General features: G+C 34.6%; 1 protein-coding gene across 1 annotated transcript; it reads left to right on the top strand.

Annotated features, from left to right (window-relative positions):
* The first annotated feature begins 453 nt into the window (after positions 1-453).
* On the top strand, positions 454-15,644 carry LOC136030318 (dehydrodolichyl diphosphate synthase complex subunit nus1-like). The gene is made up of 3 exons (XM_065709214.1): positions 454-848; positions 12,063-12,285; positions 15,499-15,644. The coding sequence occupies exons 1-3, from the start codon at positions 488-490 to the stop codon at positions 15,587-15,589; spliced, it is 675 nt and encodes a 224-aa protein (XP_065565286.1). The 5' UTR covers positions 454-487; the 3' UTR covers positions 15,590-15,644.
* Positions 15,645-17,260: the final 1,616 nt, after the last annotated feature.

Below are 17,260 nucleotides of genomic sequence, written 5' to 3'. Positions count from 1 at the left end.
AAAAGTGATTGAAGTAATAGAAAGGCGAATGAGCTTTAATGTGAGGAAAGAGATTTCAAGATTCAAAATTTAATGACAGAAACTTGTTTTTCCTTAATGAGCCTATGCATAAAAAGTATTTATTATGGCGTTCGTATTCTTTTTTCATCCATTTCAATATGTTGAAATATTCTAAGTTTTCCTTGATTATTACATATTTTGTATAACTATCTTGAGTATCTTTTTAGTTTCTTACCAAATTTTTTTTTTAGCTGAGCTTAATTGTGGATCTGGACGTCATCATCCCTAGAAGCAGTTTTGGTTCAGCCAAGGTCAAGGTGAAGGTATAGATGAATGAAAAGTTAGCATTTCTCTTTGTGTTTTCAGAATTCTTTTTTTGGCTTTGCTAGGCAGTGACAACTAGCATTTGTTATTTTCCTGTAGACGAGCCAGTTTTTACTTTTATTTAAAATTCACGTCAATCTTTCCAAGAAGAATTGAATGAAAAATGTCGAAGCTATGTCAAATAATCCACAACATATTAATATCCATATTTTTACTACAGCATAGATTTAGTTGTTTTTTCATAAGCATCAAGTTCACAGTTTACCATATATATAGGCTCTTTTTGGCCAGTATATCTTCAGACTATACTACTCTCTCTGGTAGCAAGAGGCTAGGGATTCTTAACAAAGAACTAAAAGTTTGTAAAAAGACACCAGTGCATGTGGGACTGATCATTTGTGAAGATTCCATCTCTTTCTATGATCTGAACAATATTATTTTCTGGCTGAAAGCCCTGGGGATCCAATTTGTAAGTGTCCATGCACCTTTGATGGAAGAATGGCAAGGTGAAGTGCAGATTGAGGGTAAGTCATGCTACTATGTAGTTTGTCTAAAATTGATCTTAGTGTTTTTTAATAAAAAACGTTTTTATTCTTTAAGATAGATAGCTTAATGTTTAGGGGAAAATGCAGGAAAGGAACCCTGACTTGGCATAGCCACATGACAAAATCTATAAAAAGCCATTTTTCAAAATTTAGGGATCCTGTGACAGGGTAAAAAGTTTGTTAAAGTCAGAGACAGTTCCATTGTTCATGTAGAGACAAAGTGAAGATAACAAATAATGTCTTTTTTGTCCATTATCCCATTATGATAATTGGTTAATTTTTAATAGTCTTGAGTTACACCATAACACCTCAATAAAGTGAAAATAGTTCTTTACCATTAAATTCCTTTGTTCTGGCTTCTTTTCAGCACAGTGCTCATTACTCTGAAAATGCCCCTCCCCAATGGTCTTAGGTACACCTTAATCCAAGATTTACATATTCCTTATTAAAGTCTCAAAAATTCAATGAAAGAATAGACCTGGTGAGTTAGGATTGCCTACAAACTAAAAACTAGGGAAACTTGTTTTTCAATATTTAAACTTAATAAAAGTTACCTTTACATTATAGACTATTTTATACAATTATTCTGCTTTGCAACAGTTATCTTAGATTAAATGTATTGATGATAAGCTATATTACATATGTCATATAGGTAATTTGTTTGGTCAATGTTGGTAGTACCTGAACAATTGTTTGGGGTCATGAAACTATTGTTAATAGATACATTTTGACTTTTTGAATATCTTTTCTCTCTTACAAAACTACCACAAACTCACCATTATGGAGTTATTCCAGCCCAAATATTCTTGTATTTACATGAATAGAATTGTAATCACTTCTGCTTTTGTTGATTGGATATTTGAAATCACAGATCTCTAATAGTTTAGAAACAAATTTGTGTTATATATTTGCACATTAGGGGGGGGGGGTTAAAGCATAGCATATATTAAATACATAAACTAACCATTGCTGTATTTGATATTTGCTATGCTTCCCCCACCTCCATCCCCTAATGTGCAAATATATAATATCTGTAATGGTGAGTTTGTGGTGGTTTTGCAAGAGAGAAAAGATGTTCAAAAAGTCAAAATGCATCTATATGGGATCTGAGGATCCCATGTTATGTACTGAAGTGTTGATTTTATTTGTTGTATTAGCATTTAGTTTTACTAGTTGCTCCAAGTGTTTTATTATACATCTGTATTTTTGCACAGCAAGCAGAAAACTCTGTGCATTGTGATAACAATAAGTATGATTATTCTACAACAATCACCAATTAATTGTCATGAGGAAAAGAGCCTTGCTTTTCTAAAAAACATGCAAATGTTTACAGTTAGTTGTATATTCATCCATTATGGACTAAGGGAATCAATGTGCTTTTGTTGTTTAGATAAGTAGCCTATGTTTTTCATCAGAATTAATTATTTTTATCATTTGATAAATTAATTAATAAGCTCAATCATAATTATTGGTATTTTTTTTGTACTGTCAAATAATTTTGAACAAGGTGTCACTTTAAGAAGGGCTCAAAATAAAATTTGCAAATGAAGTAATTACTAGGTTAAATCTAGAAAGAGCATGAAAAGATACAACAAGTGGTGTGCTCACATTCTGCCTAGCTAAGAAACAGAAAGAAAATCCTCAAAATTTACCTATTTCCCAAGAGAATTTTTGAAAAACATCTTGAAGAAACTTGAAAACTTCAATATAAGAACTTTTATCAACCTGGCAAGCAGTAAAACTCACTTAACTTCTTGGGCCCTTGATGTTTTTCTCTAAGTCATTCAAACCTTGAGAGCTGTCTTCTTTTTTTTAGCCATCATGAAAATTAAGAAAAAAGCTCCTTGTTTTTCTTCAATTTTGGCTAAAGTGGCATCTTCTTTTCCCATTTTTTTTGTTACTTTTTCTTTCCTTAAATCTTCTGTAAATTTGGCAATTCTTGGGTCACAATGTTATGCATTATCCACTAGTGAACAAATTCTTGTGCTTCCTTGTTTTTTCTTCTGGTTTATTCCACCTAGGTTTCTAGGTGGTTTAATCAAGATTTTAAGATGATTCAACTATTTAAGTGGTTATTAACTGTCTGATTACTCGGTATCTTAAACAATGGGTTTTATTGAAAAAATTACTTTTTGAAATAAATACCAGAATAACAAAATTCCTTATTAGATTTTCCCATTTGCTTCCAGTATAAACACATTTTGCCCTGTTCTTTGCTAATGCCAAGAGCCAGATATACTCATTGGGTATATTGAAAAGTTTGCTGACTTTGCAATATAAACCAACTGTTAATCAGAAATAACTGAAAAAAATTCAAACCAGGAAAATAAGTATTTTTTGGGTTTTTTAGCCTAGTATTGGGCTATACTCAACCTGTCAGAGGGGGTGGGATGCAGTTAAACTGCATCCCTATGCTTGGACCTAGTTTTCATCCCCATCAACACACATTAAGCTACTGTTCAAATTGACTTATCTGACAAATAATTTAGTACCTAGTTAAGACTAAAGCAAGGTTAGAACTAGAGAGTGTTTTAGAGGTGGGCGCTTCCCCCTAGAAGGTCAAAAGATGCACCAATTACAGAGGTAGAGGTAAAAAAATTCAAAGGTGTCGGCAGGATTACCCCCCCCCCTTAGCTGTATCCCTGTTTTTCAGTAGTACAGACAGTTTTGCCATTTGACCAGGACTCTGCTTTGCATTGATAAACTTTTAAACAAATCTCAATCTATCTTGATCCATGTTGTTGTCTGCTTGAACAAAGGAAATTTGTTTGGGCTATTGGTTATTATTTTCCTAAAAGATCCACATGTAAGAGCTTTGGCTATTGAGAAATCTATTAATATAATTGATGTTTCCCATCAGCTTCAATATCTTGTAAGGAAACACCTTACCATTGAAACTACAGATTACTATTTCTACTTTACATGGTATGAAAAATATAGCATAATATTAAGACCTGAAACAAGTAGAATAAAAGTCACATGGTGAGTCAAATTTAAAATAACTCGGGGTGAAAAAAATGAAACCTAAAATGGTCAGAAATTAAACTGGATAATTAAGTCAAACTTAAAAAACAAAAACAAATATATACAGAGACAAGAATGCCAGAGCTGTTGCTGATCATTTTAAGTACACTAATTACTGCCTTTGCAAAATATGAATTTTCAGAGGAAAAAAAAATCACAGGAACATGTAAAACCTGAATACCAAGATGCAGCATGATTTTTCACTGTTTAAAAAAAATTGAAAAGAATATAAAGATAAGTGTGCTCATCAATATGAGAATGTCAGAAGACATATTAATGACAGTTTTCTAGTATGGTGCTGAAATGTGGGTGCTTTGAAAGGTTGAAGGAAATTAGCTAAATGTGTTTCCAATGAAATTGACTAGGGATAATTTAGCTACTCGTTTGATTGACTGTATATTGAATAATAAGCTGTGCATAAATGTGGCTCCATACCAATTTTGAAAAAAAAGTTTTAAGGTGACTAAGCCACCTTTTACAGATAAAGGATGGCAGATTAGAAGATTGAGCTTTCCAGCAATTTATCTGGGAACAAATAAAAAGCAGGTTGCCCCTGAAAGGGATGGGGAGAGATTATAAGAAGGTATTTAAAGGAACATGAAACTTCATGGTATGACGTAAAGGTAGAACCTTTGAATAGTGGGCGGAAGAGGAGCATATGCAGCTGTGTTGGCCTCAGGCAGCTTGGCATTGGAGTGAGTTGTTAGTAGTAGTAGTATGGTGTAATATATGTAGTTTTTATGATCTAGTGAATTAATTTGGATGCAACTGTTTACAGTTTCAACATAGACATTTTGAATAATGAAACACACAATCTTGAAGACATTTTGTTTTTCAATCATATGCAGCAGCAGATCCAAGACTTTGATAAAGATCTTAATGCTACTAAATGCTGGTTCTAATATGCATATTCAATTATGCCTCAGTGACATCCTAGATGGGGAAACAGATAGGAAAACTTCAGAGACAAAGCTACCATGAGTTGCCAGTATATCCTCAAAACTTTGAAGGTAAATACATAACTTTTCAACTGTTTTGAATCAGTGACTCAAAAATTTTGAGTCACTTGACAACATTTTGTCCCTGTTCAGGCTAAATTTGTCATTTTGTTGCACAAAATGACCAAAACAGTACTTATGTATAAGCTAGATGTCAAATGAAGCTTTATTGACCTTTTAGTAGTTTCCTAGTGTTGTTGAAAAAAAACTAAATTAAAATTTGACCAAAAAACTCAGTGGAAGGAAAATTTTTGGCCGAAATGATACCTGTTTCTGGCCATGGTGATTCTTATTTTGATTTTCTGCTGACTTAAGGAAGTTTTGGACTTCATTGAAAATTCCCAAAAAATTATTGCTATTTACTTGAATCTGTATCATAGTTACAGTTTCCAAATCAGCTTCAATTGCAAAATTTTCCTCATCTAATAGTTTCTTTGAAAAAATATCTGTAAGTTTTCAGTTGCTACTAATGTCAGGTTTTGCTCTTAGCTTCATTACAGCTACTGATGCAACCATTTTAAGGCTACATGCATGTAGAATGTCAAAATTGTCTGTGGAAGATTTTGTTTTAGAAGGGTGATGGTTTGATTTCTCTTTCTTTTTATTAGTCAAATTCAGATTTGTGTATTTTTTAACTTTTTTTGGTAGATGGCTCTATTGCTATTGGTATCTTCCCTGCATGGATATATATATATATATATATAAAAATAAGTTGTCTGTCTGTGGATGTGTGGATGGATGTGTGGATGGATGTGTCAGGTGACGTCACCTGAAAAAACTGGATTAGGTGACGTCAAAACTGAAAAAACTAAAAAAAGGCAAAAACTACAAAAAAAACTAAAAACTAATAAAAAAAATAAAAAAGCTAAAAAACTAAAAAAACTATAAAGGTAAAAACCAATAAAAAACTAAAAAAAAAACTGAAAAAACTAAAAAAAGGCAAAAACTACAAAAAAAAACTAAAAACTAATAAAAAAAGTAAAAAAGCTAAAAAACTAAAAAAACTAAAAAAACTAAAAAAAGGTAAAAAACTAAAAAAAATAAAAAATAAAAAAAAACTAAAAAAAAGGAAAAAACTGAAAAATAAGCTAAAATAAAGGTAAAAACCAATAAAAAACTAAAAAAAAAAAGGAAAAAACTAATAAATGACGACACTCAAAGAGAAAGCGACCAGGACAAAAAACTAAAAAAAAAGGCAAAAACTACAAAAAAACTAAAAACTAATAAAAAAAATAAAAAAGCTAAAAAACTAAAAAAACTAAAAAAAGGTAAAAAACTAAAAAAACTAAAAACTAAAAAAAAACTAAAAAAGGTAAAAACTAAAAGAACTAAAAAAGAAAAAAATAAATGACGACACTCAAAGAGAAAGCGACCAGGACAAAAGGAATGTTCGATTAGCAATCAACAAAGCACCGGGACACAGGGAGTATAAATGACGACCAGGACACAAGTAAAAAAAAAAATTAACAAAACTAAAAAGAAGGTAAAAACTACAAAAAAACTAAAAAGAAAAAAAAACTAAAAACTAATAAAAAAACTAAAAAATCTAAAAATCTAAATAAACTAAAAAAGAAAAAAAAAGGAAAAAAATAAAGGAGAAAAACAAAACTAAAAAACGAATGTATATACAGACCGGTACACCGGGATACAAATGACGACCGGGACACAGGGAATATAAATAACGACCGGGACACAGGGACACAACTACAACGGGGACACCGGGGGAAACAGGGGGATATAAATGACGACCGGGACAAAAAAACTAAAAAGAAATAAAAACTAAAAACTAATAAAAAAAACTAAAAAATCTAAAAATCTAAATAAGCTAAAAAAGAAAAAAAAAGGAAAAAAATAAAGGAGAAAAACAAAACTAAAAAACGAATGTATATACAGACCGGGACACCGGGATACAAATGATGACCGGGACCCGGGACACAGGGAATATAAATGACGACCGGGACACAGGGACACAACTACAACGGGGACACCGGGGGAAACAGGGGGATAACCTGACAATCTATTTATATGCAAAGACAATGGGACAGCAAAGAATGTTGTATATTCGCAAGTTTTACGTAGTTAAAACCATATATATATATATATATCTATATTCACAGGTGGGACATAGGGACACAACTACAATGGCGCGTAACTATTATGGCGCATAACGACTTACGCGCGCGGGGGGGCTTGGGGGGGGCGCGAAGCGCCCCCACCAACTAGGTGTTGGGGTGGCGCGAAGCGCCACCCCAACAGCTAGTATATATATATATATATATATATATATATATATATATATATATATATATATACATATATATATATATATATATATATATATATACATATATATATATATATATATATACATATATATATATATATATATATATATATATATATATATATATATATATATATATATATATATATATATATATATATATATATATACATATATATATATATATATATATATATATATATATATATATATATATATATATATATATATATATATATATATATATATATATATATATATATATATATATATATATATATATATATATATATATATATATATATATATATATATATATATATATATATATATATATATATATATATATATATATATATATATATATATATATATATATGTTTTTAACTACGTAAAACTTGCGAATATACAACATTCTTCGCTGTCCCATTGTCTGTGCATATAAAAAGATTGTCAGGTTTACCGACTCTTGAACATGCTTCTAATGAACATGATTCTAATGATTGCCCTTGAGCTTTGTTGATGGTGATTGCTAATCGACCATTCCCTGTGTCGCCGTCGTCATTTATATATCCCCCTGTGCCCCCCGGCGTCCCCGTTGTAGTTGTGTCCCTGTGTCCCGGTCGTCATTTGTGTCCCGGTGTCCCAGTCTGTATATACATTCGTTTTTGAAATGGTATACGATGAAATCAATTTTTGTATTTTTCCCCTTTTTTTCTTTTTAGTTTTTCTTTTGGTTTTTACTTTTTTTTACTTTTTTTAGTTTTTTTTTTCTTTTTTCTTTTTATTTTTTTTTTATTTTTATTTTTTTTAGTTTTGTTTTTCTCCTTTATTTTTCATTTTTTTCCTTTTTTTCTTTTTTTTCTTTTTTAGTTTTTTTTAGTTTTTTAGCTTTTTCAGTTTTTTATTAGTTTTTAGTTTTTTGTAGTTTTTACCTTTTTTTTATATTTTTTTTAGTTTTTTTTTTTACTTATGTCCTGGTCGTCATTTATACTCCCTGTGTCCCGGTCGTCATTTGTTTCCCGGTGCTTTGTTGATGGTGATTGCTAATCGAACATTCCTTGTGTCCCGGTCGCTTTCTCTTTGAGTGTCCCGGTCGTCATTTATATTCCCTATGTGCCGGTGTCCCGGTCGTCATTTGTGTCCCGATGTCCTGGTCTGTAATTTTGTCAGTCGAAAACGTGACGTCAGTCGACACACAAACATGACGTCACTCGACACACACACACAAACACACACACAACTTATTTTTATATACACAGACAACTTATTTTTATATATATAGATAGCCAATTCAAACTCAAAACGAGTAATAATTAACATGAGTAGGCCTGACAACCTCCACACCTCCTCGAGACCAGTTTCTTTAGTTTAACAATTAAAGAAGTATTAAGACTATTAGAAGTATTTAGAGTATTAAGAAGTATTGAGACTCGTTCTTGCTGCGACCTGATATTTAGCTTACGTCTTCCACTGCAGGAATCAAACGAATCGCCAGTGCAGATTATTTTAGTGTTTATAGACTTCTTGAAAGCGTTTGACTCTGTGCACCGAGAGGTAATGTGGAAAAATCTCCTAGCGTTTGGAATGCCTCCGAAAATTATGAATATGGTTAAGGTCCTGTATGATGCACAGGTCCAGTGCAGTCCAGACGGAGAATGGGCTGTCCGAGTAGTTCCCTGTCGAGTCTGGTATGCGTCAAGAATGTTTACTATCTCAAATATTATTCGCAATACTTATAGATTTTGTGCTTCGAGCTTGTCACTTTAGAGGAGGCATACAATTAAGCCCCGACCGTCAAATACACGACTGCAATTTCACTGACAATATTATTCTCATGGCTCACTGCCAAGAGGACATTCAACATAAACTGAATGAACTAGCAGCGAAAGCTACCCATATGGGCCTGAATATTAATGTTGATAAAACAAAAAGTCTGTCAAACGCAGTTGTGACGACCATTGCAGCTGGGATTCAGTACGAAGGCACTGATATAGATGAGGTCAGAGAATTTAAGTACCTCGATAGTACAATTACCCAAGATGGAAATTATGATAGGGAAGTTTGTTAAGCATAGTGTATGCAGGTGGAGCCTTTTCTCAGCTGAAGAATATTTGGAGATGTAGATACTACTCTCAGAAGTTGAAGTTGTGATTGCTTAGGAGTAAGGTACTCGCTGTACTTTTGTATGGATGCGAGTCCTTGAGCCTTTCAAAGAATGCTGAGAAAAGACTACTTGGCTTCGATAATAATTGTCTGCATAGAATCCTTGCGGTACATTGGACTGACAGAGTAACGAAAGCCCAGATAGGGCTGACACCGAACAACCAGTGGTGTCCGACGAGATCAGAATAAGAAGATGGAAGCATTGGTGGCATATGGCCCGCATGAGCGAAGGACGCCTCCTACACGATTTATAACGTTGGACCCCACCTAGCATTCGAAGAAGTGGAATACAATGCAACAAACTTGGTCGATCTCTGGAGAAAGAGGCAACGAGTCTGAACCACTACGAATGCACTTCGCGAAGCGCCCCCACCAACTAGGTGTTGGGGTGGCGCGAAGCGCCACCCCAACAGCTAGTATATATATATAAATATTAGAGTGTTTTTTTCCTTAACTGTAAATTCTTGTCATTATTTTACTGCCTTTTTGCTAAGCTTTGTAAGCTTTGTTCTCTTATCAAAACATGTGCCTTTCCCCTAAAACGTAATCAAAATGATTTTAATTAGCTGTTTTCTTTGTCCACTCTTCCTTTCTGTCAATTTTTATGGCACTTGGCACTAACCAAGTGACATATAGCAATCATGAATTCTGTTGGTCTGTCTGTCCTGGTTTTGCTAGCTTAGGCACTTCCAGATAAGCTAGGACAATGAAATTCGGCAGGCGTATCAGGGACCAGACCAGATAAAATTAGAAATAGTCTTTTCCCCGATTCGACCATCTGGGGAGGGAGTGGGGTGGTGGTTAATTCAGAAAAATTAGAAAAAATGAGGTATTTTTAACTTACAAACAGGTGATCAGATACTAATGAAAATTTATATTTAGAAGGATATCGTGTATCATAGCTCTTATTTAAAATCCCGACTGGATCCGGTGACATTGGGGGGAGTTGGAGGGGGAAACCTAAAATCAGGGAAAACGCTTAGAGTGGAGGGATTGGGATGAAACTTGGTGGGAAAAAAAGCAAAAGTCTTAGATACATGATTGACATAACCGGAAAGGATCCACTCTTTTTGGGGGAGTTGGGGGGAGGGTTAATTCTGAAAAAACTGAAAAAATGAGGCAATTTTCTTATGAAGGAGTGATCGGATCTAAATGAAATTTCATATGTAGAAGGAACTCGTAACTTAGATCTCTTATTTTAAATATTTCAGATCTTTTAAATTTATTTTCTGACCAGATCCAGTGTCATTTGGGGGAGTTGGAGGGGTAACCGGAAATTTAGGAAACACTTAGAGTGGAGAGATTACGATGAAACTTGGTGGGAAGAATAAGCACAAGTCTAAGATACATGACTGACATAACCGGACCGGATCTGTTCTCTTTGGGGGATTTGGGGGGGGGTAATTTGGAAAAATTAGAAAAATGAGGTATTTCTATCTTATGAAAGGGTGATAAGATCTAATGAAATTTGATATTTAGAAGGATCTTGTGCTCCAGAGCTCTTATTTCAAATTACAACCAGAATGGGTGATTGGATCTGAATGAAACTGATATGATGATATATGTAGAAAGATCTCATGTCTCAGATGCTCCATTTTCATTTCGAATCGGATCCAAGGCATAGGGGGTCGGAAGGGGAAACAGAAACCTTGGAAGTTGGAAATCTTGGAAAACACTTAGAGTAGAGAAATTGGGATGAAACTTGATGAGGAGAATAAGCACAAGTTGTAGATACGTGATTGACATAATTGGAAGGATCCGCTCTCTATGGGAGAGTTGGGGGGGGGGGTGTTAATTCAGAAAAATTAGAAAAACTGAGGTATTTTTAACTTAAGAAAGGGTGACCAGATCTTAATGAAATTTGATATTTAGAAGGAACTCATGTCTCAGAACTCTTATTTTAAATCCCGACCAGATTTGGTGACGTTGGGGGGAGTTGGAGGGGAAACTAGAAATCTTGGAGCACACTTAGAGTGGAGAGATCAGGATGAAACTTGGCGGATAGAATAAACAAATGTTGTAGATACGTGATTGACGTAACCGGATTGGATCCGTTCTCTTTGGGGGAGTTAAGGGGGATCCAATGCTTTGGCGAGTTTGGTGCTTCTGGATGTGCTAGGACAATGAAAATTGGTAGGCATGTCATCGACCTGCAGAAATTGACTTGATAAAGTTGTTTTCCCCGATTTGGCCATCTGAGGGGGGGGGGGGTTGAAAGGAGAGGAAAAATAAAAAAATTTAGGTATTTTGAACTTACGAGTGGGTGATCGGATCTTAATGAATTTTGATATTTAGAAGGACCTTGTGTCTCAGAGCTCTTATTTTAAATCCCGACCGGCATTAAGCCTCTGATTTTCCTTTTAAATCAATCTATTTATTCTTAGAATTTTGCTAGAGCTCATGCCATATGAGCTCTTGGCTCTTCCGACCTCGTCTTAAGTGCCATATGAGCTCTTAGCTCTTGTTTGTTATTATATTGTGCTTACTAGTTGCTTAGGAAGTTATACCACATGGTAGCGCATTCTCGTGAAAAGTCACTTAGGCTTTACAAGATAAATGGTTAAAATGGACAATTAACTTGTCCTCTCTCATTTTGTGATATATTTTATTTCAATTCTTGTTTTGATCTTAAATGGTATTTGACTGTTCTGAAATTTATTTCTTTTCTTTTTATAATTTTTCATTTTCTCAACTACTTTTTAAAAGCCCAAATCATTCTAGAAACGTGCTCAAGGAATGATATCAAAATATATTGTTGCCAAGCCCATGATACAGTCCATTCCATACAGAAAGTGACAACTTTAGAAAAAGATGTCAATGCAGATCAAGCTATGGGCTTCCTCTTGAAGCACAAATCACCTGAGCCAGAGTTGGTTCTTCAGTTTGGTTTACCAGGTTTATCTTTAGGATATTCTCCCTTGAAACTAAGATTCTCTACCATTGTGTAAGTTATCTATCGATTGTTTACATGCTAAATTTATAGGCCTATATCTTTGTCCTACTCCGCGGTTTGATCATAAAACAGGTAATTGGCAAACTGAATGGATTAGTTGAACGGGTAGTTCTGAGGATTTAGACCTCAGCACGTAATTTGGATTATTAGAAACGTCTTGAAAATATTTTCCAATTCCATGAAATTTTGATGGTTTTATAGTTTTCTACAATCTGGTTTTACTACCAAGTATGTTGTTAGCTATAGGACATGAATTTGTTCACCAGCAAGGGAGGATTTAACTGATAACGTCTAGTTAAGGTCTATATTACAAAAATTTTAAATAGTAACTATGGTTGTCATTTCTGGTTGGCTGCTGATTATTTGATGATATATTATATGTAGCCCATGGCTAGATGTTGAGCACCTGTTGAGCTCTTTCCATTTGATCCCACAGCCTGCTGTGCTCTCTTAGGACAAAGTCTACCAAAATAATCCGTAGAAACGTGATAGGACACAACCCCTCTCAACTCCTGATTCCACACCAAACCAACTACTAACCTTACTTTCCTACATTAAGCAAAGCGATATTATTTTATACATAGGACTAATCATTTGAATGTACTTATCTGGTGTACCATAGAAGAAATCTTTTCTGTCGGCTGAATAAAATGCAGGTTCTTAATCTATAAAACAAAGGACTAAAGGCGTCTGACAGTTCTGATACTTCTTAATTATTAATCTAAGAGTGAGAATTTGGTTATGGCATTCTCTCCCCTTCCTAAAGCCACACTGTTTCTCTTTGAAAGTTTTACCTACAGTATCTCTTACTCTAATCAGTATCTTCAGGGCAAGCACTTTGCTTCCTAAATAAATCTAGTTAATGGCTGTTTATTTACTACAATCACTTTTATCACCTTTCTTATAAAGGGATTTAATTAGTTTTTCTAAAATCCCTAGATACTTACCTTTATATTTTTTGGTTTATTATTTATTTATTTTCTAACCTGTCACTAAAAAAGCAAGGAAATGGAATACAACATAATACAAAAAAAAGAAACAATAAAAAATACAGGACAACATAGGACAAACTCTTATGAAGGATTGTGTCGTCGATCGGTTGAAAAGATGACGCGTCTGTCTTTTCCCACTCTTCTTTGACATGCCACACTGGAATATTGGCTGTCAGGGCAGCAGCAGCAATTTTAACTTTAATATTTGTCGGAAATGGTCAGAAGTGAATGTTGAGGACAAGACTTCCACTTGGCCTTGGGACATATTTCCCGATGCTAAAACGTGATCAATGTTCGTAGTGGCCCCAGTAAGATGAAGAGAGCTTGCGCCATGATCTTTCATTAGAACTTCTAGATTACTGGTCAGCTGCAAGATAAGATTTGATCGAGTTGAGGATAAGTCACAATTCAAGTCAGATCAGTCTCAATCAGAAGTTTTTCATGGATAATAAGATGGGCAACACATTTTTCAAGACGTTTGGCCGCGAGAGCGAATCATTTTTTGATTTTTTGGACTTATAGTCTGTTGGAGGGTAAGTGTTAATAATGGACAGATTCGCAATTTCAACAGCTATATTATTAACTGAGGTCTCCACTGCGATACTGGGAATTGTTCAACAATTCAATTCTCGCAATTTCAACAGCTATATTATTAACTGAGGTCTCCACTGCGATACTGGGAATTGTTTTGCGAACTTTGGTAGCAATGCCATCAGATAGTCTGCCTTGGCTTTAAAGACGCCTGGCTGGCGAAAAAACCCCCATGGGAATCATAGAATTTAAGGAGGTCCTTATTGCAGTCGATTAGGGAAAATTCTTGCAAATATAAAACATCAGAATTTCTCAAGAATTCTTCAATCATAAGGGTGCTTCTTAAGAGCATTACCATGTATATTCCAAGAAATGACACTAATTTCCATAAGTTAGGATTATCTGCAATCATTTTTTTGGTTTTCAGGGCATCATACGTGATAGCAGGTTTGAGACGACGAGTTACAAGCTAAATAGCGCATCGGCTTCGTAGTACAGGTATTGTCCTAAGATGGAAAGCATCCAGGACTCGCGCATCGACCGTAGACAGCTTCATTTGTACATAAGTGACTTTATGCCTATTTTTATGGCACCTGTAACCCTTGAGATGCAAAAATATAAAGTTTTTCATTTTTAATGATCCTATTCGAACCATTGGCGGGATTTCGACGGCAAGTTTGAGGTCAGCTGAGGTTTCGAAATCGTTTAATGCATTTGCAGTACCACAACGTTTGGCCTCAATCAGGCCCTGAAGAGGGCCATCAATTTGTCCTCTGTAACATCCCGAGGCACTTGTCTAACGATACCAATGTAGGACAGAGCCTTCCCATGGGCTTCAAGGTTCGAACATGATTTTCCAATTTTTTTTTTTCGGCGAAGTTTGTGGCAGCATTCTTGTTCTTAATAAGTAGCTTCATTTTAGCTTTTTACCAGAGTCATCTCCACATAAATGGGTAACAACTACTTGTGGTATTCGGGATTTTTTAGTTCAAGTGGAAAGTTTTTATTACTACTGCAGCGTAGGATAACGGTTTGGGAGGGGAAAAGGAAGTTTTTAAAGTCTGGGGTAAGTATGTATGTATGTTTGCTTGCTTTGGGACACAACAAGACCATAGACCTTTCTACACATCTCATTGCCACAGGTAATTACGACTGCGCTAATTACCCAAACTTTGTAACTTCCTTCATTTTAAAATGTCGAAAATTTTCTCACTCAGTTCTGTATAATTTCTTAAAACTTCATCATGGTTTAATACAATCTCAAAATATTCTCCCCATCTGTCCTTAACACCTTCTTTATCAATAATTGAGGCTCCGTTCTTTTATTTAAATGGAACAAATCCCGGGCTGTTTATTTCCTCTCAATTTTTTAACATGCCTATTTAATATATCACTAGTTTACTGTCTGACTACATCTTCCAGCTCCTTGTCAGTTTTATTTGTAGCTTCCCATTCTCCATAACTGACATTTTAACCAGTCTTTACTTCCTCTACCATCTCTTATATACCGTTCTATCAATCTCAAATCTTTTCTTTAAAATGCGTCTCTTTCTCCAAGCTTAATTTTCTTCCCTGAGACATCTTTATTATTTTTTTTAAATGAAAATTCTTTCAATTTTTGGTCGGTTTTCAGATTCAGCAAAGTATAGGAAATAATTTTTTTTTTTTTTTTTTTTTTTAGGAATGTGCCAACTCATCGATCAATAACTATGGGGACTTTCTTGAATGCCATTCAAACATACAAAAGCTGCAAGCAGAATTTTGGTCGTTAGATTTATTTGTTATTTTTGTACTCTTTTTTAAAATGATGAACATGTCCAGACACTGGCTAGGTATATCTAAGTAGTCTTAAAAGGTTCGATTAACTCATTTCGAAATTGTCTTTGCAAGGTCATCAAAACCAACTAGAATTCCTCTAAAGAAATGTCACGGGCTTGGGTGCGTAGAAACACTCGCTTTTATAGAAATGATCCTCCCGGCACCAATAATGGAAAACAATACTACATCCTATGCACGTCTATTGCTCTGCAAAAATCACGGCTCAACAGCATACTTAAGCTTCAAACTTACATTAGGTTAAATGTGGACATTAATTAAGATTAAGTGTCAGGTATTTCAAGAATTTTTGAATCTTACAGTATATAGTCGTATCTTTCATCCCTAATTTACTTTAGTGGAGCAACCAATTTAAAACACACCAAGCCTGTGAAATTTCCGTTCTGATTGATTAGTTCCTGACACCCTTTTCCCTAAAGACCACTTTTCTTGTAGACCAGTGGTTCCCGACCGATTTGCAACCTGGGCCTTACTAAAATTCTGATCCCCCTCCTCATGATGTTTCTTCTTCTTCTGTTTCAGCAAACGAAGGCTTTTCAGTCGAGACTATTCAGCGGTTTTCCTTTTTGATTCAGTCTGCGAGGTGAGCAGAGCTACTGAATTGGTTGCTTCTTAGTTACCTTGAATCTGCTCAGATTTCTTACAGTAAATCTTTTGATTCTATGAGCTGAAATTAAAAGGATAAACATTGAGTTGTGAGCTCTGTGTGCAGGTATAATCAGATAGACTCTTAGCTGATAGTGATATTTTGTGGTGTTTGAAGCGCTTTAACAGTTTACATTGCATGGTTTACAGTTCATACGTCAAGCTTTAAATTTGTTGTTCAAAATTTTATGCCTATTCATCTGAAGGAAGCTTAAAAGACCATTAACTAGGTGTTGTAATAAATAATAGGTGTTGTATACAACACCTTTTACAGAATGCATGACATCATTCATATGAAAAATGTTATTTTTTCAAAATTAGGCTCTAGAGCAGCGGTTACCAAAGCTGATTGAGCTCCAACCCATCTAACAAAAATTTTCAATCTTGGACCCACCTTTTTCTGTCTTAGAGAAAAAAATAGTAAATATTATACTCTACAACTAGATGAGTCTACCTACTTGCAAGGCCTATCTCAGCTGCTTGTTTTTGTACGTTAAATGTACAACGATGTGCGTGAAGGTATCTTATTCTGCAAGTCAACAAGTCGTGGAACTGCTGAGGTAATTTTCAGTACAATTAATTCCCATATAAAAGAAAGCCTTTCAGTCGAAGAACTGTGTTGGTATATGCACTGACGGTGCGCGAGCTATATGCGGGATAAAAGGCAGTGTGGTTACGAATGTTCTTTAACGAAGTCCTTGTGCTTTGTGGACACAATGTAGCCTTCATAGAGAAGCACTGGTTTCCAAAGAATTGCCCAATGATTTCAAAACAATACTTGATATAGCTGTAAAAATTGTAAATTATAACCCTTACAGGCTCGCCTATTTAAAAAACTATGTTAAGAAATGCGCAGCCGCGATACACCTTTTCTTCTGCCCTCAGAAGTTTGCTGGTTGTCCAGGGGAGAAGTAGACACGATTAGCGGAGTTGCGCAATGATGTTACAATTTACTTGGAAGG

Source organism: Artemia franciscana, chromosome 8, assembly GCF_032884065.1.
Source record: "Artemia franciscana chromosome 8, ASM3288406v1, whole genome shotgun sequence".
NCBI classification, from domain to species: domain Eukaryota; kingdom Metazoa; phylum Arthropoda; class Branchiopoda; order Anostraca; family Artemiidae; genus Artemia; species Artemia franciscana.
This window is presented reverse-complemented; position numbering and strand designations above follow the sequence as displayed.